The 26090-nt window shown below is 39.0% G+C and overlaps 3 protein-coding genes across 3 annotated transcripts; 2 read left to right on the top strand and 1 right to left on the bottom strand.

Annotated features, from left to right (window-relative positions):
• Positions 1 to 234: 234 nt before the first annotated feature.
• LOC115756781 (probable beta-1,3-galactosyltransferase 12) lies at positions 235 to 3735 on the bottom strand. Its single transcript, XM_030696695.2, has 7 exons — positions 2890 to 3735; positions 2124 to 2276; positions 1959 to 2041; positions 1780 to 1879; positions 1439 to 1552; positions 804 to 946; positions 235 to 718 (listed from the first exon to the last, which is right to left on the bottom strand). Exons 1-7 carry the CDS (start codon positions 3339 to 3341, stop codon positions 630 to 632), a joined length of 1134 nt encoding a protein of 377 aa, XP_030552555.1. The 5' UTR covers positions 3342 to 3735; the 3' UTR covers positions 235 to 629.
• Positions 3736 to 6069: 2334 nt separating this feature from the next.
• LOC115756783 (pathogen-associated molecular patterns-induced protein A70-like) lies at positions 6070 to 7399 on the top strand. Its single transcript, XM_030696696.2, has one exon. The coding sequence runs from the start codon at positions 6299 to 6301 to the stop codon at positions 7220 to 7222; it is 924 nt and encodes a 307-aa protein (XP_030552556.1). The 5' UTR covers positions 6070 to 6298; the 3' UTR covers positions 7223 to 7399.
• An 11292-nt stretch (positions 7400 to 18691) lies between these two features.
• LOC115756786 (NDR1/HIN1-like protein 6) lies at positions 18692 to 19705 on the top strand. Its single transcript, XM_030696700.2, has one exon. The coding sequence runs from the start codon at positions 18877 to 18879 to the stop codon at positions 19693 to 19695; it is 819 nt and encodes a 272-aa protein (XP_030552560.2). The 5' UTR covers positions 18692 to 18876; the 3' UTR covers positions 19696 to 19705.
• The last annotated feature ends 6385 nt before the right edge of the window (positions 19706 to 26090 follow it).

A 26090-nucleotide genomic window follows, 5' to 3' on the forward strand; every position in this document is an offset into this window, starting at 1 on the left:
CTTGGAATGTTGACATCTTGATCATGACTTGTCATTGTGATTAAGGGAACACCATGATTAGTGTGGAAGACAGACATCTTGATCATGACTTGTCATTGTGATTAAGGGAACACCATGATTAGTGTGGAAGACAGACATGCGTCCTGTGAATTCAAGGTTGCAAATCCCTGGTGGATAGAACAAATGCTTCTCTAACACATGATTGAGAGTACAGATCCATCAGACGGGATACAGTAGGCTGCAACTAGCACTGCTATGTTAGAACTCGAACATCCGAGGAATGGTGCTCTCGAAGCTGTTCTCAAGTTTTCAGAAGGTATAATTTCATTCCCACGGGGCCATCGAGGGCCCGGTCTTGGAGCAATAGTTACATTTAGTCCGTTTGTAATATCTGGCGGTATGACAGCTTCGTGTGAATACAGACTCAAGAGTTTGCTGTTTCATGGAGTTGCAGGCAAGGCTTCGGCATGGTCATCTCTACAAGGATAACCCACAAAACAATGGCGTAATGGAGAAACGGGTCACAGCTATACCGAAAGGCCAATCGATGGAGGCCCTAAGTGAGCCAATCCTCCTAGATTTCCAGCAGTCGGATTGAAGGAATGGTCAGTTCAAGCTTAACAGACGTTTCAGTCGTCGTCTGGAGGCAGTGTGGGGCTTTTAGAACACATATCAATCTTGTGAAGCTCTCTTATCCTAGTGACTGGATGGCATAAGCCTGGAGATTTCCCCACTTTTGGTCATTTTTTTTTTCTTGGTAAAAGAGAGGCTAAAACAAGCAATGAAATTGCAACTCTTTTTACCTGAACATTTTGGGATGTCCCACACCGCGATTGATGTAGGTGTGCATCGAGGATCACATATTGCTCGGTTGTCTTCATGATGGACGTTCATAGCGAGCATCCATGAACCAATAGTAACATCCTCATTGCTGAACATTCTCAAGCTGAGAGTCAAAAATTGAACTGTCTCAGCTGTAGAAGAAACTCAGAGACGAGAATTAAAAGGCTGCTCTAGATGGAAAAGAGAGACGTAAACCACGTAATCTAAAATGTAATGAACAGGTGGTGTGAGAATAAATCCAGGGAATATACACAAATTTGACGAGCACATCCAAGATGACACACTTGTTGTTATGTCCAAGATGAACAGTAATGGTAGTCCAACAAAGCCACACAGAAATTGGATGTTCCATGTGCTATTATCGACAGTTCTTTGCTCTGCTTGTTTTGGAAAGAGAAGTTTATTGGGGACAGAAACATGAAGATCATAACACAAACATGAAGCTATCCAGTCCGCCAATCAAGAATGTAGGGTGTCCAACTACCTATCTAAGAATAAGTTGAACAATTTTAATTTAGAACAGAACATGGCAGGAAACAACAGATTAATACTAAAAGACACAATAAGCAGCACAAGTTAAGATGAAATGATGTACCTGTTATTTCTAGCAGTAGCAAGTGAAGCTACCACTTCAGCAGACAGAATGTATATAGGGCCATACGCATGCAAGAAATATTCATTTCCAATCAGATGGCCCGATTTTTCATACCTGAAAGATACATGTTATCAAATTAAAAATTCTCTAGACAGGACAAGGCCCAAATACACATTCCCAAACATGATGAGCATTAGAGTTTATGCTCCTTTGAGGGTACTCACCATTCCCGAACACTATGAGCAAGTGAAGCTACCACTTCCACAGACAGAATGCATATAGGGCCATAAGCAGGCAAGAAATATTAGTTTTCACAACTGTGTATAGTGACAAGTACTCACCATTTCAGTTTCGGGTCAGTTATGACTGGCCCTTTCTTCATGCACCCGATGTAAGTAAGAGACTGTTTTCGCTCTTTAGCTAATAAAGTTGCAAGACGATCTGACACGTGGGAATCTATCATTAAACTGTATTGAAGCCAAGGATTACTACTCAAAGAGATCCACGCACTTAGATATACCTGGACGCAGATATATATCGTCATCGGCCTTGACATAATATTCTGCTTCAAAAAGTTCAAATGCTGCCTTAAAATATGCGAGCCTGACAGATAGACCATCACTGTATAATCTCTCATGATTCATAATCATCAACCACGCTGCACATAAAAATTAGCAGCTCTTACATCTTGTATGGGAGCTTTAAATATTCTTCCTCAACGTCAATGAGCATGAAATCCTTATACTCATCGACCTCTTTCTGAAGTCTGGCCATCTTCGTTGCATCCTTTGATTGCCCAATCACAAATCTAAAAGATAAACCAGTAGCTTGTTCCAACCTAAGGATAAGTCAAAAAAAGGAATTTATCCCTGATATTGGGACATGAAAATGAAAAGAGTGAAAGAGGTAGGAGCAAGGAATTCCAAATGAGAAGCAATGTCTGTTGTATAGTTCTTTCTGGAAACGATGAACAGAGAACAGAGTGCCATCTTAAGCTAAGTAGAACAAATATCATTTGCAGTTTGCACCATGCTACTGGGGTAGCTGAGTATAGTTTACAACCCCCAACATGTCCTCCCCAATTGCAGAATTCCATATGAAACTATCAAATTCTACACAAAAATTGCACTTGCAAAAATGTGACCATGAGCACATTTGCTTCCTTGATGAACGAGGACACAGATGCCCTCTAAACGTAAATCTATTTGTTTAGAAGTGATCTAGCATTGTCTAGGGTATTTCTGAACACTCAATTACTATGAAAGTACTCTGGAATGGATCACCTGTTACGGAATCAACCATCTTACTCACCAGCCAAAATCCCCTAAACCAAGGTGAAAGCCATAGTACTAGAAACCAACAATGCTATCCCCATAGTCTGATCTTGAAATCAGCACTGAGCGCACAATCAGCGAAAGATGAAAACTTTACATTAACCCAAGATCAAGTACCTCGAAAGCCCATCAGGGTCAGAAGCAAGCCAAGTGTTCCTAATAGCAGCTCGGCGATCGGAGGATTCAAACCCAGTCTGAATGCCAACAAGACCCAAAAGCTTGGGACGATCCGTCGCCGTAGCCAACCCACCGTTGCCCCCATCACCGGGCTTTCTTAAACCGGAAGCCAAGTAAAAAGCCCGGAAAGTGTCCACGGTCCTTCCGCACCGGAAGACGGGCGGGGGCCTGGGCCGCCGGAGAGCATAGAAAGAGAAGGAGACTCCGGCGATGCCAATCACGAGGGAGATGATCGACAAGGCGAGGATGAGCAGGAGAATCCGGCGGGAGTACGGAGGAGTGGGAGTGGGCTTTTGGGGCTTGACGGGTTTGGGTGTGTAGGAGGGGATGGGGGTGCTGGTGGATGACGGCGGAGGAGAAGGGGAGGTTCGGTGGTGCGAGACGAGTGGCATTCCGGTGAATTTGGGGATGGAAGCTCGGGTGCTAGAGCTGGATCATTGGAGAGATGGATGGAATCAGAGGGTGCTTCTCGATTCCTTCTGGTTGTTGCTCAGTCGCTGAGTGAGCTGCCGTGGAGATGTGGGACTACCACCTCTTACACTTCTCCTTTCCTTCTCTCTCTCTCTCTCTCGCAGCCATTGCAGTCGACACTTGACCTCGTGCAGTTTGAGATTGACAAGGATTCCCTGTCTTAAAAAATCTGCAGTTAAACACATTCACACACTCTATTAATCCTTTTACGAATATCTCCATCTTGCGCTGGACGTGAATGGCTTGCTTCTGAAGGACATAAAGATTGCATCAACATCAAGAACATTGATGGTATATCATCAAAACCGCTTTTTTTTCCCTTACTTCTTGTTATGATCAGGTGATGCAAATACGAGATTCTTGGATTTGTCATGAAGAATTCATGAAGGTGAGAGATAAATTTGGGACCTTTTGTTTTTTGAGACGGAAGGCGCAAATGCTTTTTGAGCCCACCATAAAAGTTCATATTAATAAAATGGATAAAAAGACACATTAAGAATTAATATTTATGAACGGCACTCACTTTGGTGTTAATATTTTTTTTTATCACTTAAGTGTCAATTTTTTTAAAATAAAAAATGATTATTTAAGTTCCAATTCCGATGAGATTGTCGGAATTTCTTGTCGTTGGCACTAAAGTGATCATTTTTTTCTCCGATTTAGCATTAAAGTGATTTTTTTTATCGCTTAAGTGTTAATTTATTTGAAAAGTGATTATTTAAGTGTCAATTCCGGTAAGGTCGCTGGAATTTCTCGCCGTTGGCATTAAAGTGATCGTTTTTTATCCGATTTTGCACTTAAGTGATCCAAAATAAAATATTGGCACCAAAGTAAACGTCGTACACAGATATTGACACTTGATGTATCCATATGCCTAATAAAATGTTTACAAAGTCATCCTACAAGTGTGAACAAACGAGCATTTCAGTATGTATTTCTTGACCAATGGGATGTTTGATAGAATTAACTAGGGAAAAGTGTCAAAAAAGTCATAAACCTACCGCATTAGTACCAATTAGTCCTAAACCTATTTTTGGTGCTAATTCAGTCCTAAACCTTTTGTATTTGTGCCAATTCAGTTATAAACCTTTTGCTGGTGCCAATTCAATCATAAACCTTTTGTATTAATGTCAATTTAGTCCTAAATTTTTTGTATACATGCTAATTGAGTCAATTTGGCCAATTTTGTTCGGACATCACTGGAAGTGGATGTCAATTGTCCTATGTTGCACAATCAACGCTAATGTAGACATTTTTTAATATTTTTTTAAAAAACCAAAAAATGCTTTAAAAATTTATTAAAAACATTAAAATAATATTTAAAAATGTCCAAGTCAATACTAACCGTGCCACGTAGGACAATCGACGTTTACGTCAGCGATTTTCAATCAAAATTAGCTTGATTAACTCAATTGGCATAAATATAACCGATTTATGAGTGAATTGGCATCAATGCAAAAGATTTAGGACCGAATTGACACAAAAAATAGGTTTAGGACTAAATTGGAACTAATGCAATAGGTTTATGACTTTTTTGACATTGTTCCCGAATTTTAACTATAATGGTGTCGGACGGGAGAATTAGAGAATGTCCATTGCCGACATGGATGCTCCTTTGTGGCATGCATTATCATGCGGCGAAGCGTAAAGATCAGAGTGAGGGCGCGCATGACAACACTTTCGGAGCGGAAATTCGCTTGGTAACGTAACTTCTAGAGTAGCAATCCATTTGATTACTCCAATTTATTTTTCTACTTCTAGAGTAAGAAGTAGTTGTTGAGTCATTTGAAAAAGTAAAAAAAAAAAATTACTTTTTGAGAGAAGTAAAAAATCAACTTCTGCTAAAAAAACGAAGCATTACCATGCGCGCCCTAGGAACTGAGCTTGTTCCTACACGATAAAGGTGTATACGACGTCACCTAAGGTCCAACTTATTTTCTGTGGAGATGCAAAACGTTTAGGGGAAGTAGTTTGATATCAACAAATGAAACATCCACTTTCGTTCCTATGGCCCAAAATGAAGTGGCTCATCTATAGTTGAGGGAAGTTGCTGCCCTAGCTCATTGGGCTTTGGTTGATGACTCATGTAATTGGTGATACAAGTTGAGTCAAAGTCTTATGGTCGAACATTCGTGGACGACCCGGTCTAAGCCGACTTGGAGCAAGCATCAAATCATGCCTTGACTTGAGAGTGCTCTAAGCAGGGAAGTCCAAACATGTGTCATCCGCAGTAGAATAATGATATAAATAGTTTATGAACTTTCGCCTAATATATATTATGGTCCCCGAACTTTGAATTAATTCAATATCGTTCCTAAACTTTTAATTTGTCCAGTGCAGTTCTTGCACTTTTGGTACACATTTAATTTAGTCCTTAAACTACATGGAAACGTTCAATATTGCCTTTTCGTTAATTCAAATTCATGGACAACATTGAACCATTCCATAAAGTTTGGGACTCTATGGAACATGTTGCCAAAAGTAACTTGACGACATTGAACAAATTAGAAGTTCAATGATGATATTGTATATTGGACTAAAGTTCAAAAATTATATTGAGAAAATTTAAAGTTCAAGAATCACGTTGCACGTTGAATCAAAATTCAGCACAATCCACATCACTGCCCACCACTCTCGCTTGGCCCTTTTCTTTTGCCCCCCAGTCCCCATAAGAAAGCAGAAAAGACTCTTCTTCGCAACAACCAATGATCTGTCCATATTCAACAAAGCCAAACATAAACAACAGGAATTGCCAGCATAAAAGAGTATCCACCAAAACCAAAAGCCTTCCTCTTTTATATTGACACCAACCTTTCACTCACGCCTAACGCCATCTCTCTCTCTCTCTCGATCGACCTTCTCTGTTGTAGCAGAAGCCATGTCTGATGAGGCATCTGCAACACCACCAACTCCTTCCCTCTGGTCCACCATGAACAGCTGGTTCACCCCTCCTGTGCTCTTCCTGCTGCTAAACCTCATGATTGGCACCATCGCCATCACTTCACAGCTCGGTTCTTCTCCCGGGAGCACCAACGATGATCAACGACAAGACCAGCAAGAGCACGAGACCCAAAAACACCCACCAGCCCCACCTTTTCCTGGACCTCCCTCCATCTTCCAGAGGCTCATGTCCATCATCTTCTTCTGGAACAGACCCCAAGAACAACCCACTTGGTGGCCCACTCCTGTGAAAGCCCCTGAAATGGAGATCCACCTCCCATTTCAAGAACCAGAACATGAACAGAGACAAGAAAAAGGACCAGAACAGGAGCAAGAGATTCCATCTCGCTCTGCTAGATCTCCTTCCATGCCCCAGAAGCCCAGGCCCTCCGGCCTCTACAGCCACATAGTGATAGAGCCGACTGCGACACCCGCTCCTACCCCGACCGGCAATGTTAATTACCCAAATCTAGAGCCAGTCGCTCACTACAGCTCTCGGCAAGAGCAAGCAGAGGCACAAGAACAGCAGGAAGAAGAAGAAGAAGAAGAAGAAGACGGTGGTGGTGCTGACGAAGCCGAGAGTGGAGTGGCGATAAATGGGTTGCCCAGAACCATGAGGAGATCCGCAAGCGCAAAGTACCCGACTGTGCATATCGACGAGGAAGACGACGAAGAAGAAGACGGAGGTTTCCTCGAGAGGCGCCGGCCGGCGAGCGCGAGAGAAGGGAAGGGTAAAACCAGCGGTCATGGGGATGAGGAGGTCGACGCCAGGGCCGATGACTTCATCAACAGGTTCAAGCATCAACTGAAGCTGCAGAGGATTGACTCCATCACTGGGCAAAACAGAGGAGGTCGCAATTAGCAGATAACTAGGAATCACTCCGAGTTTGATCAGTGTGGTGTGTATTAGAAATGTTGAAGATGTCCATCTTTTTCTACCTCCTTTTGAGCTCCTTCCAAGTATGTTCCTTTTTAACCAGTGGTCTTCTGGAGATGGTGTTGCATTGTATCGTGTGATGTACAGAGTTGGATCAAGAAAGAAAAGCAGGAGAAAGATTATTTGCAGGAGCCCTAATTATTTGCAGAGAAAAACCCTAATCATTGCTTAACATGTTAGATGATTCTTGGATTGCAAAACTCCCCATCATGAATAATGGGAACATCTATAGGTTGGTTACAGGCGTTGACTATATTTAAAAAAAAAATTTTGATTGGCTATAATAATCTTGTGTTTTGGTACCACAATTAGGAGAAGATAGATGGTTCCTTAAGTATATAACAGTAAAAATTTCATATAATTTGTAAAAAAAATTGCAAAATTGCTTTTATGGATGGACGAGGGTAGGGCGAGAGGGCGAAGGAAGTGAACCGAAAGTCTGGAAAATGATTTCCTTGCTTTTACGGAAGGAAATCACTTTTCCCAATTTTAGAATGATATTTTTTATTGATCGGAAATCATTTTCCTTGACCACTTAGTCTCCTCCTCCTCCCCCCTCCCACCCCCCCCGGCCCCAAATTCAAGCATCGGAAATTGGAGAAAATTTTTCAGAAAAACTTTTTTCGCGAAATAAACAAAGCCTATGTATATAACTCTTCGTTCCTATAAATTTTTTAAAATTATTTGTGCTTAATTTCTACGTCCATCAAATTTGGCTTTGATTTGTCTTTCTATCAAGCAAGCAAGTTGAGCCCTCTAATAAAGCTATATTATATAAAACAAGGATAAGATCCTACTAATGCAACACAGTGGGAGAATCATAAAAAAAAAAAGTGTTAAACCTATTGTAATTGTTTCAACTAAATCCTAATTTTTTTTGCATTTGTGCCAACTCAGTTCATCCCGCCAACTTTGGTCGGCCGGCATTGATATTGATGCTAGTGTTAACGTGAACAATCTTTAATAATGCTTTTTTTTATTTATTCTATTACGTTTTGTTCCTAAGACTTTAGGGCTGGTGAGGGTCGTTGGCCACAGGCGAGGGCAAGGGCACACGGCCCCTCTTCGGTCCTAAAGTCTAAGGAAAGAAAAAGCAAATATATATATATATATATATATATATATATATATATATAAGTTGTTTAGGTTAGCATCGGCTTGTCAAAGTTGGCTGAATGGACTGAATTGATACAAATAAAAAAGGCTTAGGACTAAATTGGCAAGAAAAAAAGGTTTAAGATTGAATTGACACAATTGCAATAGATTTAAGATTTTTTTTGGTAATTTTTGCTTTTTTTGCAAAACATGTACCCTAAGTCTTGATGCAATTTGATTGCGTAAGCACTCGTCAAATCTGCCATTATTAGATCGTTGATTTCGTACCGGACCTAACCAAATGTTGTTTTATGGCATTTACAGCTTTTAAGTTAGATGCAGTACACGGTGGATCGAGTGGCTATTGCCTTTCATCCGATTCAGATCGACGTCAGCAGGATCAAGAGAATTTCAACTGCAATATTACAAAGTTAATGGGGGAAATGCCTTCAATCCGTGTCAACAAGCGTCTTGGAGGTAATGCAAATGTAGAATTGCCACATCAAACCTCTAACAGCAACACTGGATGGAATTATTTAACGGGTTAGATTTGGGTATAAAGTGAAAGCCGATGGTTTTTTAAGGTAAAGGCGAAAAGAATAAAAAAGTTTGTGCCAAAGTTGAGACCGACCTAAAGTTGGTGTTTTTTTAGTGAATTGGTCCGAAAATGAGAGTGCTATTTCTATACTTTTAGGTTGGGAAAATTACTAAAAAAGTCTTAAACCTATTATAGTTGTGCTAATTTGACCATAAACCTTTTTTTTTTACCAATTTAGTCCTAAACATTTTGCATTTATGTCAATTCAGTCCTAAACTTTTTGCATTTATGACAATTTAGTCCATCCGATCAACTTTAACCAGAAATTGCAAACGTAAACATTGGCCATTCATCGGCGTTGATGTTGATAATTTTTAATAATATCATAAGGTTTTATTTATTTATTTATTTAGTTATCCCTTTTTTTCTTTATGTGCCTTCTTCCTTCAGCCGGTCGCCGGACCTTGTCGGCCATTGATGAGGCTTAGCCTAACGGGTGAGGTCGAGCCTTGTCCAACCCTAGTCTGCCCGGGCAAGGCCGGACGAGGCCAAGCCGCATCAATAGCCGACAAGGTTGATCTCGCCGGCCCTCGCCTTTGGCTCGTCACCGAGGTCTAGGGACCGGCTAGAGGAAGAAAACAAGGAAAGAAAGAAAAGAGAAAGAAAAAAAAAGGTAAAAAAGTAATAAAAAATTAGATAAAAAATTAAGATACTATTAAAAATAGTCCACGTCACCACCGGTAGACGTTTTCGGCCAAAGGTGGCTAGATGGAATGAATTGACACAAATACGAAAATGTTTAGAACTTAATTAGAAAAAAAAAAGATTTAGAATTGAATAGGTACAATTACAATAAACTTATAATTTTTTTTTCCTTTATAGGTTAGATGGGATATAGTCCTTGGTTAGTAATTAAATGGGCAAAATTCAGGTTCATCTCTCTCTCCTCTCCGCTACATAAATTGAATAAATTCATTTGCAAAAGTACGCATAAGGACAAATTTCCGGGCAATTTCGTTCAGAAAGATTTAATATTTATCCAGTGGAGATGGGATTAATCCATCTACTCTAAAGACCATATGTCAGCATGTGGCTGAGCTTGTCGTGAACTATTTTTATGTGCTTCATTGGGCCAACGTAACCTAAGCTCCTACTCAACAGCCTACCATTATCTTTATAGCTTGCGCACATAGCCAGATTTGCAAAGCAGTATTAAATCCTAAGTGCCCGAACAAATATTTCTATAAGAATTGTTATTGTTCTTATCTCAACTGCTGTTTTATTGTTCCACCTTCCAAGTTTAGGGTTTTCTATTGTGTGTTAAACAAAGTGACAGAATGATGTCACCGGTTTCGGCTGTGGACAAGCCCGTGCGGCGCCTACTTAACCATAACATCAAGCCAGCCTTTCCTCGATAGATCGTGTCAAAGGATGGTAGACCGATTCACATCATCGCAATTACGACTGCCCCGCGCCCAATTGGACTTGGGTATCAAATCCCTCGAGCGAGACGTACAGATCGCTTCTATGCAATAATTGATGCTGGCCTGTCATAGTCATCATTCGGGAGAGCGGCATCGACTCCCGATCGGTTTACGCAAGGGAGATCTCTTGATATGATAATTTATCTCGTCCTTGGATTCCTAATACAAATTCCACAATGCCACTCTTAAGAACCAATTATATGAGCCCTTCTGCATCTCTCGCGCTTCACCCGGATGCCACAAAATCCCAACTTCTTAGCTCACATGGGTATGATTGGCACGAACACTTTGGAGGATTGGCCTTCATCATCAGCTTAGCATCACGGATATTTAGGAGAGTCAAGCCTAGACCTCATGGTCTGGCCCGTACTTAGAAGTTAGGTGGGCTTGGACATGCAGGCTCTGCTTCACGGCCCAGTTCGGCCTTGTCGAGCTCGAGTTAATTAATTACAAACCTTCTGCTTAATGGGAGCTTAATTAGACAACATTACTCGAGCTCGCAGCCAAACTGAACTTGAAGGTTGTTACATGGTGTCGGAGTATATTTAACGTCCAACAAATCCAACCCTCCTAGTTACTACCGGGGGGTCGGAGTGCTTATGAAAGTCTTTAACGTGGCCATTCTTATTGTGATTCTCGATCGTTCGGATCGAAGGGGCTTACATTATATCATCCTCATCTTGTGCCCTTCTCACAGATCGCATGCATAAATCTATTGGGAAAAGAAATTTTTTTAACATTTGACACTAGAAAAAATTACTCAATCAGTTCTAAATCGGAAAAATTGTAAAAAAAGTCCTAAATCTTTTGCATTTTTATGCGCGGTTTGGTGTTAATTTTGCTACTTTTCAGTCCCGATCTTAGAAGTTGTTTAGTCCGATGTTCAGTGCTGATTTTCACCGCTGTTTTGCATCCGTTCGGCCCTTATTCTAGCTGCAATTTGGTATTGGAATCCCCTGTCGATTAGTGCTGGAATTTGCTGCTGTTCTAGTCTTATTTTGTCACTGTTCTTAGTCCAAGAAGTGCTATTTTTTGGACGATTTCATTAGCTCTGCAGTGCAGATTTTTGCTAGCCGTTCAGGATCAAGTACCGCACTTTTGAGCGCAATCTCTCCACTGATTAGGTGCTATTTGAGGTGCGAAATAGCTGTTGTGATTTTGCCTCACTAGTCCAAATCGTGTATACGAAACCTCCCTAGCTGATTGGTTCGAGAATTCGCCTGGTGCACAAGATTTTCTGCTAAAGCTTTGGAATAAGGTAATGATTCTAATCTCGAGATATGCTGGAAGTTGGTGCCACGATTTGAAATATTTGATTACCTATTTGAGCTATTTCGTGATCCGACGAAATCTTTTTAAGTCGCAGGTGATCAATTAGGAAAATCTTTCCTAATTCGCAACCGCACATATGGATTTGATTATATCCATAAGGCTTTAGATGGAATCATTGACATAGCGGGTATTTCGAATTTTTAGGGTCGATCTATCAGGCTTTAGATCGAAACTTGATTCGAAAGAAATTGCGAAATATTCAAGATGATTTATTTGCTTCCATATTTGAATTGAACTAATTGAATTGCTATCTTCTCGCAATATTTGAATGCATGTTGAAAATCTCTAAAAAATATTACATATAGGTAATTGCTGGATATAGATTAGATTTACATATCATTCTAGATAGAATTGCCATGTTTAAATGAAATTGCATTCTAGGATAAAATCATATAGATAGGATTGCATGTTTATTTGGTTCATAGAATAAATTAGATTAGACCCCCATTCTAGGCTATATTATGCATATCTAGATAGATAATTATGCCTAAAATAGCTTATCTTCGATAGGTTAGGGTTTAGGTTCATTTAAACTCTAAGATATACAAGATAACTATTCATTTGGCATAGTTTATTTTAGGGTCATAATTAAATCCGAAAATAATAAAATGTCATATGTGCCATGTCATCATGCATTTGTCATATCATTTGACACGTCATTTGCCATGTCATTAGTTCATCATATAGAGTTGCATAGTATGGTCTTTAATTAATTCGCACCACGTAGTCGATTTAATTAGATTTAATATTATTTTTACTATAGTTTAGTTTAATTGCATGTTTAGAATAGTCATGTAGATTAGATTAATTTCATATCCATTCATTCATGCCATTGCATTAGACTAAAAGTCATGCATTGCATATAGGTTAGACTTCATTTTAAAAAAAAAGTGAAAATAAAAAAGAGTAAACAAAATTGTTTGGCGCATGCTCCCTACTTACTTTGAATTCTGAATGTTCGTTTAATTGATTGTGCACTCGCATGATAACCAATGTTTGTGACTTAGGTTAAAATCAATTAAAGCTGCTTGATCAAATTTTTTCATGAAATAAAATGGTACCGAAAGGGCATTAGAGTAATCTAGTGTAATCAAGTCCTCGTATCCAAAATCTCCGGTTCACGTAAATAAAATAGTCCTCTTGCTATTTTATTTAAGTTCCTAATCAACCTACCTTAAATGATTAGTAGCGACTCCAATTAAAATCTTGACATGTTAATTATTTGAACCTTAAGTTGTGAATTGGTAGAGTTTGGGAGGACTCGAGTTAGGTTAGTTACTTTAATTAACTTAGTAATCCATTAACCCGAAAGCCTGATTTTTTAGGTCGCGACATTCTGAACTCACAAAATGGCATCCTTGCTAACCCCATCGGGAGCCCCCGAGCGAGAGTTGACGGGGGCCGGTGACCATCACCGGACCCTAGGCGAGTATCGTGACTTTAGCCAATGGCCAGATTTGGCCACATGGAGGGCGGGTGAGGGTTGTGACCCCCGCCGACCCGTCGCACGCGGTTCGCTAAGGGTTGCCGGCCTCCGCCAGCTCTCACTTAGGGGCTAGAGGGGCTACCTATTTCTGGTTTCGGAGGAAAAGCTTGCAAAGATTAGAAAAAAAAAATATTCAAAATTTGTCCACATCGGCGCCAGGGGTGCCATGTAAAACGGTGAGCGTTCACGTTAGGGATTTTCTATCAATATGACTGAATTGACAAAACATAAAAAGATTTATGACTGAATCAGCAAATTTTTGCTCACGGTTTAGCGGTGTTGGCCTCTACCAACTCTCACCCATGGGCTAGCGAGGCCACCTATTTTTGGGTTCAGATGAAAAAATTAAAAAATTAGAAAAAATATTTAAAAATTATCCACATCGGCGCAAGAAGTACCGTGTAAAATGGTCAGAGTCCACGTTGGCAATTTCCGACCAATAGAACCGAATTAATAAAACATGAAAATGTTTAGGATTAAATTGGTAAATTTAAAGGGTTTATGACTGAATTGGTAAAAGTATGAAAGGTTTAGGGCTGTCGATTTCTCCTAATTTTTTTAAAATTTTTCCAATTTAATTATTAACCTTTGCGCTAAATTCCAACGTAGTCTTTTCGGCCAATGTTGCGGGAATCGCCGACGTGGCTATCAATGATCACCTATTGCCTTGCGTTGCACTCTGCCGCATCGGCGATTGTAGGGTTGAAAGAAGTAATTGGAATTTCGCACAAAAGATTTTATAACTGATTTGGAAAATTTTGAAAAGTTTAAAAGTAAATTGACATTTGTACAATAGGTTTAGAATGTAGGCAATTTCCATGTGAGAATGACCTGAATGCAGCTACATTCATATTCTATAATTAGTGTCTGTCTTAAATTCAGGGTGATGTTCAATTGTTTTGGCGGTCAAATGTTCACATCATGTGCCCCAAAAAGGACTCACCTCTTGCATTTTTCCACTTTGTATTTATTACAAATCAATGCGTCCATCTTCAATCCTCGTACGAAGTGTGAGCGGTTCATGTCATTACAGTGTCACATTCCAAACGAGAGAGATCGACCAACCAGCATTGCATTTATAAAAAGTGACTAATGTTATTGGAATTTATGTCTTAATTAAGACTGATTAAATTCGAAAACATTTTTCCTGAAAGTAATTCCATGTTTTGCTTATAAAAATGATTGAGCGAAGAATATTTTCATCGTCTACGAAAATTTTCAGTTCTAAAGTGTTGTCGACAATGATAGGATTTTTATTAGCTAATTATTATACTACAATGCTTATTATCTTGACAATAATTAGCCACGGAACTTTAAAGAAAGAAATGATATAACATATTGGAATTACAAACCTTCTTATTTGATTTCAATGATTCGGATTCCAAAATTAAAAGTATAAACTTTCTTATCATTGATTATATTTTTCTAACGAGTAAGCCTACAATAGGTACGTAAGTCTTGGCGGATGAAATTCTTAATTGATCTTAAGAGTAGTATAAACCATGAGTAAAAAGAACCAAAAGATAACTCGAGCATTAAGTATAATTTTTGTACTCAAAGACGTAAACGATCTCGTAGATTTCATGTCTTTAAAAGTGAATTGACACTTGTACAATAGGTTTACGATGTAGACATTTTCCATGTGAGAATGACTTGAATGCAACTACATTCATATTCTACAATTAGGCTGCGTTTGATCGTCCGTATAAAACTCGGGATATGATATGTTTTATCCTATCCCGTGTTTGGTAGGTGTCCCGGATAATATAATGTCGGATATAGTGGGGATATAACCCGGATAAAAAAATCCTAGGGGAGGGGGTAGGATAAGGTCGGATAAGATTTCTCTTATCCGTCATATAAAAGCTAACTTTCTTGTCTCATTTGTTTCTATTTTCATTTTATTTATTTGTTTTGCAAAGAGGTTTGAAAATCTAATAAAATGTGTACATTTTCAAGTTTTTTTTTTTTTTTTTGTGTATGAGAACATTATTTTTATAGTAATAAAATCGAAATATTTCATAGCATCACATAGGGCATATATGTCATTTATATTGATATACGGTTTCTACCAAATGCAGGATATGATAGGATATGAGAATATCCGACTTTAAATCCGTAGTTCACCAAATGATGGATAGGATATGGCCAAATCCCTAGATTTCTTATCATATCCTATCCAATCCTATCCCGACCAGAAATCCCAACGACCAAACGCAGCCTTAGTGTTTTGTCTTAAATTCAGGGGTGATGTTCAATTGTTTTAGCAGTTAAATGTTCACATCATGTGCCCCAAAAAGGACTCACCTCTTGCATTTTTCCACTTTGTATTTATTGCAGATCAGTGCGTCCATCTTCAATCCTAGTACGAACATCGACGAAGGAGTGGTTCATGTCATTATAGTGTCACATTCCAACCCAGAGAGATCGACCTACCGGCGTTGCATTTATAAAAAGTGACTAATATTATTGGAATTTAAGTCTTAATTACGACTCCATTTATATATCAAAAAAGGATTACAATCGAAAATATTTTTTTCTAAAATAATTCCATATTTCGCTTATAAAAATGAATGAATGAAAAATATTTTCATCGTTTACAAAAATTTTCAGTTATAAAGTGTCGTCGACAATGATAAGATTTTTATTAACTAATTATTTTACTATAATGCTTATTATCTTGACAATAATTAGTTACATAACTTTAAAGAATGAAATGATGTAGCATATTGGAATTACAAACCTTCCTATTTGATTTCAATGATTCGGATTCCAAAATCCAAAGTATAGACTTTCTTATCATCGATTACGTTTTTCGAATGAGTAAGCCTACAATAGGTATGTAAGTCTTGACCGACGAAATTCTTAATTGATCTTAAGAATCGGATAAACCGTGAGTCAAAAAACCAAAAGATAACTCAAGCATTAAATCTCTTTTTTGTACTCAAAGATATAAACAATCTGGTAGATTTCCTGTGTTTACTTCTGCAGATAAATCTCTTGTTGGCACCATAGGAATGCTGTCCAATCAATCCTAAACATATTATATGGATGCCAATTCAGTCTTAAATAATTCAATTTTTTTTTTCATTTTAGTCCTAAACCTTTGGCTAAAATTCTAATCTAATCTTTCAGGATAATTTATGTCGGCAATCCCTGGCAAAGCGATGTGCCACGTAGGATCATTACGTCAATGATTTCAAGCGAAAATTGAATAGAAAGACTAGGTTGAAATTTCGTGCAAATGTTTAGGACTGAATTGGCAATGAAAAAAAGTCTAGAATCGAATTAGCATCCGTATAAATCGGCTATGACTTATCGGGTAATTTTCACGGCACGATTGGCATGACAAAAATAATAATAATAAATCTGGCTTCCACAGATGGAAAATAAGAGATTGGCAAGGAAAAGATGCCAGACCTTAATGATAGAGAATCAATAATTGGAGGGATTTTACGAAAATCCCAAGAATTTCGGAGCAAGTTTGCGGACAATTAGCTGTGGTGCCCAGCCTCAAGAATTAGTACAAAAGCAAGCTCAGGACTCGAATAATGCGCGCGCACTCGACCAAATCGTGAGATCTTACTTAATTTGTCCAAGTCTTTCCAATCGCTTTCTCTAATTTGCCAGACTTCCGCTCTCGCGAGCTTGTTTTAAACTTGTGCTTTCGATTTTAACTCAAAGTTACCCGTATGGAAAATAAATAATTTGAAAAATATCTTTTTAAGAATAATTAGTTATATCATTTGAGATAATCAGCTAACAAAAAATATTTTTATTATCAACAATAAATAACATTTAAATATTTTCGTGAACAATGAAGATATTTTTGTGAGTTATAAAAGCAATGATTTTTAAGAAATGTTTTTCAAAGCCTAGATTTTTCACGAAATAAACCACCATTAATTCAAATTCAATTCTGAAAATCCTAATTTGTTTTTCATATGTAAACATTGCGAGCTTGATCTTCGTGGGGAAATCTTCCTTGAGAGGGCTCACATCTATGTGGCAAATTTTTAGGAAACCACTCTTTATTTTTCATATCAAGCAATCTCATAAGATTGAAGGGATGTATCGCAAACCGATTCGGAATAATCGTACGGATAATAGAAGAAAAATAGACGACGCACGGTTTATCCAGGTTCACCCCATAATAGGGTTACGTTCCGCAAAGAGATTTCACTATAATTTTAGGTTTACAGCCGCACAACTCGTTTCAATGATTAGCAAAAAACGAGCAAATATATACATGCCCTAAACGGGCTCAAAACCTAATCTATCTGAAACCCCTTTAATCCCTCAACAAATGGGCTAACTTAGACAAAAGCCCAAACTCGTTGAGGTTTCGGGGACGCTGCGCCCGAACACCCGCCCGCTCACCGGCGAGCGGGGCAACCGTCCACTCACCGGTGAGAGGAACCCCCGCCCACTAACCGAGCGGCGGGACAACCGTGTTGAGGGCGCCGTCCTCGAACCCCCGCATCCCATGCGCAGAGGTCACATATTGTCGGATCATATTTCAGTTTTCCTAAGCTCATGTGAGGGTGCCCGGTGTGAGAAACAAGGGTCCCCGAAGTATTCGCCAACTCCAACAAAGATTAGTGTTATCATTATCGTAATTACAGCAGTTATGATTATTGTATTCTTCAAAGGACACTGATTAAGAACAATATTTAATGAGATGCTTCCCCACCCTCCAAAGCAACTTTACTCAAGTGGATTGATCATTGACTTTGGTGTGAAGTTAATGCAAACAAATGACTGGAGATTAGTTTTTCTAATCATGGTTAATCCCACTTGAGTGCCACGTGGCAGAAACCCAGGCGACTGTCGGTGGGGTGGTTCCTTTGCCTTTACGTGCAGCTGTCGGGATTACGCGCATAAAGTTTCTTGTTGAGAGAGGATGCCTTTTTACCAGGTTTTATTTACCCTAAGAACCGTTTGGGCATTTAGCTAGTCCCGGGTTTGACTTCTTGTCAACTAATCTTGTCCTCTAGTGACAAAATTTGATAGAAAGAAATAAAGGGAAAAAAAGATTTACCTTCTTTTAATTTCTTTCGGTAGAGAGGATAGACCATCTTTCTAGTTTACAATATCCCCAAAGAAATTATATCGTGTAGTGAAAACGGCTCGGTCAAACATATGAAAAGTGCTTAGAGAATTTCAGGAAAGTATAATGTACATGCATAAGTTACTCTCATCAAATTTGACTTTCAAAGACGTATTTCTCATGTCCAAAAAGCAAACGTTGTAATTCTCAACAGGACATATGAACATGACTCAAAATCCAACATAAATTTATCAAGAAACCTAAATCCGACTCACTTTTTTAAAAGGAACATTTTATAATTACGCTGGCGAATACTAAATAACACGAATAATTGTGATAAATATTACACGCAACTACGAGCTGCCGGCACTATCCAAAAGATATGGCCCTAGGATTAAAACATTTTTGTTAATCATTTTCAAAAAAGCAAGGCATATTGTTCTTGCTAGAAGAAAGATTTAAGAAGAGATGAAAATGAAGAGAGATTCCACACTTGCCATGGCCTAAGAAGCATCTCTTCCTTTCTTTCTCACTTCTCACTCTCCTCCTCCTCCTCCTCCTCCTCCTCCTCCTCTCCGTAATCCACCGCCCAAAATGACGGACAGAGTCTACCCAACAGCCAAACCCCCCGCCGCAGCCGCCACCACCAACGGCGCCGCTGCCACCGCCGCCGCCAACGGTACTCCCACAACCGCCGGCCCCGCCACCACCAAGCCCCAGCTCTACCGCCCGTATCGCCCGCAGCCCCCCAAGCGCCGCCGCCGCCGCCGTTGCAGCCTCTGCTGCTGCTGCTTCTGGACGATCCTGGTCCTCCTCTTCGTCGCCCTCCTCGCCGCCATAGCCGGCGCCGCCCTCTACGTCCTCTACCACCCCCACCGCCCCGCCTTCTCCCTATCCTCCCTCCGCACCAGCGCCCTCAACCTCACCACCGCCCCCGACGGCTCCGCCTCCCGCCTCACCACCCTCTTCAACCTCACCCTCATCTCCAAGAACCCCAACGCCCACACCTTCACCTTCTTCTACGACCCATTCACCGTCTCCCTCTCCTCGTCCCCGGGCTCCGTCCCCTTGGCCAACGGCTCGCTCCCTCCGCTCGCGAGCTACCCGAAGAACCAGACGACCCTGAGGACGGTCGTGTCGGGGAGCTGGGACGACGTTGACGCCGGGTCGGTCGCTTCCCTGAGGTCGGATCTGAGGAGGAAGGGCGGGTTGGCTCTGAAAATCCGGGTGGAGACGAAGGTGAGGGTGATGGCGGATGGGCGGAAGAGCAAGAAGGTCGGGATCAGAGTCGTTTGCGACGGGGTCAAGGGAGTGGCGCCGCCGGGGGACAAGAACGCGACGGCCGTCGCTAATGTGGCTGACTCCAAGTGCAAGGTGGATGTCCTGATCAAGATCTGGAGGTTCACTTTCTGATCTCCGGAATCCAAAATTTTTACTCTTTTTCCTTTTGTTGTTTTCAGTAAATTTTTTTCAAGAATTACTGAGCATTATCAGCGGATCGAGAAAAGAAAGAGTTTATATTAGTCCATGTGAGAAAAGAAAGAATTTTATTATCAATTATGTCGGTGCAAGTGAGTATAGTTTTCTTGCAAGTACCGTGTGAAAGGGGGTCATATTGTGTCTTTGCTTTATGGATGGAAATTGCTTTAGTAGCCGTTGTTTTAACCCTTTGACCTACAGAAAAAAAGGGGCCCAAAAAAAAAAAAAACAACCGCTTGTATCGACGAACATGTCGCCCGTTGTTGTGCCGTAGTCGCGACTCGATGTGAGATCAAATGGGACATCATGGGCTTCCAATGATTTGCTAACACTTCAGCAATTATCGTCGGTTGTTATAATCATGAAGTTTTTCTCGAAACAATTATGAAAGAATGCTATTATTATTGTTATTAGTAATAATAGCGGGAACGAGAACAATGATATTTTAAGTTTTCACTTTTTGGCTATAGAAAAAAAGAAAAAGAAAGTGCTCATTTGTAGTGGCTACTGCCTAGTAGTAGTTATTGTACATGGTATTTGCTAGGGTTTTGTCTATGCTGATGATGTTTTTTTCTTTCTTTCAACTCCATTCGGGTACATGTGAGTGGTTATCCTCATCGAATGAGCTGTTCTTGCACTATAATAAGGAGCTCATAGCCCCTTGCGCCATCTTGTTCTTGGTGGAGGCTCAACAAATTTGGCTCTTCTTGGCCTTTTTAGATGTCTCGTTCTGGTTGGTTGGTTTTTTTTTTTTTTTTTTGCTTTCTAATTTTAACCATTTTCCTTTAGTACAAATTGATCATAAGACTGAGCATGGTTGCCCGGTGGTAAAGTCGCCATACCGGCTTTCGCGAGATCACATGTAAATCTCCGGCTAGCTTGTGTCCTGGGCATTGACAACTTTATGTGATAAGGCTCTCTGATTGCCAGCACATTGGTAGAATTACTAGAAGTCTTGAGTATTTATGGCTCAAACCAAATATTCTTTCCCGATGCGAGATCTCGGTACCTTCATGGAGGAGCAATTAGGTCGATTGTTGCTCTCGGCATATTGTGCGGATGCTAATTCCGTCGTAAGCTTTTTTAATTTAGACAATTTAGTTCTAACTCTCTTGATGATTTGTCAATGTACTCATTTTGATCAATTTTGTTTGGAAAAATATTTGATCGGTCCTATGTGATACGGTCAGTGCTTGACATAAACAATCTTTGCAATTTCTTTGGAAATTTTCAAAGTTTTTCTAGCAATTTTTGTCTTCTATTTATACTACATCGTATGGATGAACTTCCTCTGGCATTTCTGCGGGGCCAGAGGAGGTCTGAACAATTTGTCACTCAAGTTGGAAATGGCTGGCGGATCAATTTTTAATGTTTGATTTATTTAATTGGCCGGAAAACGATTGGCCTTGCGACAAAATCAAGGCACTGAAATCCAGGCCATCACTCAGCAAGTCAATGGTCAAATAGTCAAATCTAGATCTCTATCCCTGGATAAAGTGGATATGCTCGTAGGATGGGATTTCCCAGCTCTTGTATGCCCTCTTCTTTACGTGATTTAAGGGCACGTTTCATTCAAAAACGCACTTTGAAGTATTTTAATTATATAGTTTTCTTCTTGCGAAATGTAATTATTCTTAGGTTTTTGGAAAACTAGTTGGGTGGGTACTTGGGAAGAATTAATTAAAAAAAATCTTACACCTATTGTAATTGTGTTGATTCAATCTGATTGGAAATTACCGATGTGGCTCGTCTAGCATTGACTTAGATAATTTTTAATATTACTAATCGATTTAAGGAATGCAAAGGAAAAAGAGAGAGAGAGAGAGAGAGAAAAATAAAATGATCAAAAAATTATGAAAATATTATTTTAAAAAAATAAACGTCGGCGCTAGTTATGCCACATCATCGATTTTCGGCCAAAATTGATCAGAAAAGATTGAATTTACACAAATGTAAAAGGTTTATGAATAAATTGACAAACAAACAATTTAGGAGTTTAAGACTTTTTTGGTAATTTTTCTCACAATTTGTGAACTTTTCATGACTTCTGTTTTAATAAATAATTCGAAATTCGAGAGATTATAAATCAATCATAAGATTATCCTTTTTCACTGTCGCTTTCTTTTCATGTTTTTCATCCACATCTCCCACCTTTCAATTGAAAAACACAAGAATGGCCATAATTTGCTCATTTAAAGTTTCTTTGTCTTAGAATTTTGTTTTTTTCCAGCTTTGTGAAGTAGCATAGGCTGCTACAATACGTGTTATCCAATTAAATGCACGAGTCACGAAATAACGAATTTGAATATTTCGACAAATGTCATGGTCATATGGAAAAGGAAAGACGCGCAAGTGAAGCCGATCCTACCCAAGATTAAATCGCGCAAGCATATTCTAATCCATTCTTAATGGGCTACGAGAGTAGAGTTATTGACTTTAATGTTAAAATAGTATCTTCTTCTTCTTCTTCTTTTTTCCGAAGAGTAATTATTTCGATCTAATGTGTATTTGCATCGGACATCTAATTAACTTTTTATTAGGTTGTTGGCATTCTTTAAAGAGATACAAGCCCAAAAATTAACTTTTTAAAAAAAAAAATTGGGTGTGCACGTGGGTCTCTGAGGCTGCTTGTAGAAGTCGGTCGAAATTGAAGTGGGGCGGTTGGAATTTTGTCAGAAATTGTCTCTCTCTCTGTAAGGATATATAAATAAATAATAATTGTTACTACTATTATTTAGAGAGGGGTCATAATGAAAAGCTATCGTCGCTCGTGGGTCTGTTCTAACAATAGTACGATCCAGCCCTTGGTCGGTACGCTTTGCGATTTTTTCTGATGATGGAAACCCATGCACCTTTATGCTTTATCCGTGTTCTTTTTCAAAATGTTTCATGCACTTGGAAATTTAGTTTATCTTCGACGTTGAACTCTAGTCTAGTATCTAATGTATAGACATGGAGGTGAAGTTTCGTGGTCAGTATAAGTTTTGTGATTAAGTTAACATGTCGCGCGGCGAATATAATTTTATCCTGCCGCCTTTATCATATTAATCGAAGAAATTGATTACATCTATTCATCTTGCTCTTATATTTAGCATAAAAAAAAGAGTCGAACCATCGAGGTCGGGAGACGCGCCGCGGGCGAGGCTGCCCTAGGCGAGGGCCGTGAAGCCCTTGCCAGCCACAATAGGAAGAAAAAAAAAGAGAAAAAAGGAAAAAGAAAAGAAAAGAATATTAAATTACTATTAAAAATTGTCCACATAAGCATCAGTCCATCAAATGGACTGAATCGGCGTAAATGCAAAAATTTTAGGACTCGATTGAAAAAAAAATATTTTGGACCGAATCCGCACAATTGCAATAGTTTTAGGACTTTTTAGGTAATTTTTCCTACGTTGAAGTTATCCCGATACTATCAAATTTCAAAGCATGATAATTTACTTTCTTGAAGAAAATCAAAATGCATAAGCATGCAATCAAAAGATTGAGATACATAAAAGAAGTAAATTGTTTCGGTCACTTTTTAATAATCCAAATTTGAGAATTTCAATGAATCCCTAATTGTATTGTCTTTTTTTTTTATTTAGCAAAAACTATTTGTAATAATATCGTCCTGCATGTAATACAAATCTAAGGCATTTTTTATATAAAATTTTTAAATTGATAAACATGTGCTCATCATTGGTTAAGAAGCTAGGAGAATGGCAATTTGAAAGTCTTAGTATTTGGCACTATCCAAAAATTGGCAAGCTATTTAAATGCCATATGCTAATTTTGACAATCATAAAAGAGCCACTTAAGACTAGACAAACACAATTAATAAAAAAAGACAAAGGGAATTAAGTTTAAGATAATAACAACAACATTAACAAGAACAGTCAATCTTGGAACAATTTAGAAAAATGTTAAAGGTTCTCGTAGCCGAGAGGTTCATGCGATCTAAAAATGTTATAATATGTCCATCCATGAAAGCACAAATGAGTATCCACGATTATGGAACTTACACAGTGATTTTATGAATATTATTATCTCCGTGTAACGACGAGTAATCAAACGATATTTCAATTTAAAGTAAATAATTCCATGAAGAACTCATATATTTCAATGGTACAATATCGGACTGGCAATGTGGTAATTCAAAATTAGGTTAAAGTTTCAATACAATCATGATTCTAAGATCTATGTTTTTTTTTTGGCTTATACCAAAAAAAATCTGAAGTAAAGGAAATAGAGTCAATGAAAGAAGTTGTGTACATAATGTTAATTTTACTAACAGATATTATGAATAAGATTCCATCAACGCGAGTAATGGTGTACAATGAATGATAGAAGTACTACTAGATTAGTGACATGTGTACTTAGGATTGGTTGGTGGCTAAGTAATTGGATTCTTCCACATGTCGGCTATCTAAGGTGACCAATAAAATCTCTTATATGTACCCGACTTCTGAAATTGAGAAAGCATTTTCTTTTTCCAAATAATCCTCAGGATCTAAGACCCTTCTCGATTAATTTAAATGCATTCTAGCATCCTCGCAGCTTCTAAAATGAAAAATCGATCCATGAAAGGATAAATGTTATATCATCACCCACGAAATAATCGCATAATAAAGTCTAATCCAATCTGACATGTACGAACTTGAGATTACTATTCTCGACATTGTTATTAACAGTAAGCACCCATCGCAGCCGATGAACATGCTAGAGCTCCGGACTCCACCGGCCAAAACACTAAGGCCAAGTTGAGGATCGTGTGATAGCTCTCATGTTGGAGTCAAAGATGGCGGTCTCCATGGCGAGCTTTATCCTGTACAGCACCACCTCCTTTCAACCTGCTAGTCTAGTCCACGCCTTTAATTAACTTAGCCATGCCAATGAGATTTGGAAGCAATATGCTGTTAATGAGCATGTTCCGAAAATATCAGTATACATTAAATTTTACAATATAAGGGAACTATTTTTGTAACAGTAACTTAGGGTGCGTTCGTTTCGAAAAAGCCTTTGTGATAAAGAAAAACTTTTTCTGAAAATTACCTTTCAAGAAAATAGTTAGTTTTCCTTTGTTTGGTGAAATGTGGCCCAAAATATTTTTTTGGTGTTTGGATCTCATTTGGAAGATGACGACTTTATCTAGGGCAAAATAATCATACTTTAAAATTATTTTTTAATTTTTGAACCTAAGTGAATCTTTTCTTTCTTTTTTTCTTTTCTTTTCTTTCTTTTTTCCCTTCTTCCTTAGGCGATCTTTGGGCCAAATACGGCTGGCGACCAACCATAGACGCGGCCGGCAAGCTCGAGGCTCGCAAGCTCTAGGTGACCTCTAGGCTCACCGGATCTCGATGAGCCTTAAGCTTGAGGCCAGATCCAGCGAGCTTGAAGCTTGTTGGCCTGCGCCACGACGAGCATCGATGTTGTAGAGCTCAATGCTTGCAAGAGGCTAAAGGAGCTCGAGGCTCGCCAGAGGCCAATGCTCAAGGTCAGGTCCAATGACGTCTAGAATCGTCGAGCTGCGCTAATGGCTAGTTGAGACCATCCTCGATGGCCGGCGAGCAGCCAAGAGAAAAGGAAAAAAGTAAAAGTAAACATAAATTATTAAATATTAAATATTAAAATAAAAAATATAATATAAAAAATTAAAACTAAAAAAAAAGTCAAGAGGAGAATTTCGAAAAGTGTTTTCGTCTCTTCAAATTGAGGAATTCATTTTTAAGTATTTTCCGTTGACTCTTCATTTTTGGCAAATTAATGAGCAAAAGCCTGGAAAACCAATTCCTGGAAAACACACCCTTAGCTTTCGTTTAGCAATCACTTTGCCAAGCCTTTTGGGCCTCCAAAGACCCTTGGCCACATGGTATGGCGTTTGACACTTTTTTTGAAGGCTTTAGGGAAATGCATTTACAAAGTCCTTTAGCCCAAAGCAAGCTGGCAGGAGTTTTGGATTTTAGCATTTCGAAAATGGCAATACATTTTTTCTAATTCTGCCTTCACTAAATTTTAAGAATTCCAAAATTGCCTTCCCATGATGCTAGCTAGAGGTCGTGCAACCTCGGGTGATGGCCGCCAGGAGCTCGCCGACGGCATTCGGCAAAGGGTATAAGGTTTATTTTTATTTTTCAAAATAGCAAAAGTCATTTACACGATTCTTTCCAAGCAACATTTAACTAAAGTGCTTCCGATGCAATTTTACATTACTCGTTTATAAGCGCTAGTTGTACTTTCGTAAAGGAATTGTTTAACCTAAAGTTCTTTGCATTTCTCTACAAACTTTCTCCAAAAGCCAAGCCAAACAAAACCTTAGTAATTATGCCCTATTATTTTGGCAAAAGTTGAAG

Source organism: Rhodamnia argentea, chromosome 4 (assembly GCF_020921035.1).
Source record: "Rhodamnia argentea isolate NSW1041297 chromosome 4, ASM2092103v1, whole genome shotgun sequence".
NCBI lineage: Eukaryota > Viridiplantae > Streptophyta > Magnoliopsida > Myrtales > Myrtaceae > Rhodamnia > Rhodamnia argentea.

Excerpts from the sequence above, each read along its gene's own strand:
- LOC115756781 (XM_030696695.2), bottom strand. The coding sequence starts at position 3,341 with ATGCCACTCGTCTCGCACCACCGAACCTCCCCTTCTCCTCCGCCGTCA. Across the intron at positions 1,553-1,779 it reads ACTGACCCGAAACTGAAATG|GTATGAAAAATCGGGCCATC; the intron begins GTGAGTACTTGT and ends TGTATCTTTCAG. Across the intron at positions 947-1,438 it reads GCTACTGCTAGAAATAACAG|CTTGAGAATGTTCAGCAATG; the intron begins GTACATCATTTC and ends TTTGACTCTCAG.
- LOC115756786 (XM_030696700.2), top strand. The coding sequence starts at position 18,877 with ATGACGGACAGAGTCTACCCAACAGCCAAACCCCCCGCCGCAGCCGCC.
- LOC115756783 (XM_030696696.2), top strand. The coding sequence starts at position 6,299 with ATGTCTGATGAGGCATCTGCAACACCACCAACTCCTTCCCTCTGGTCC.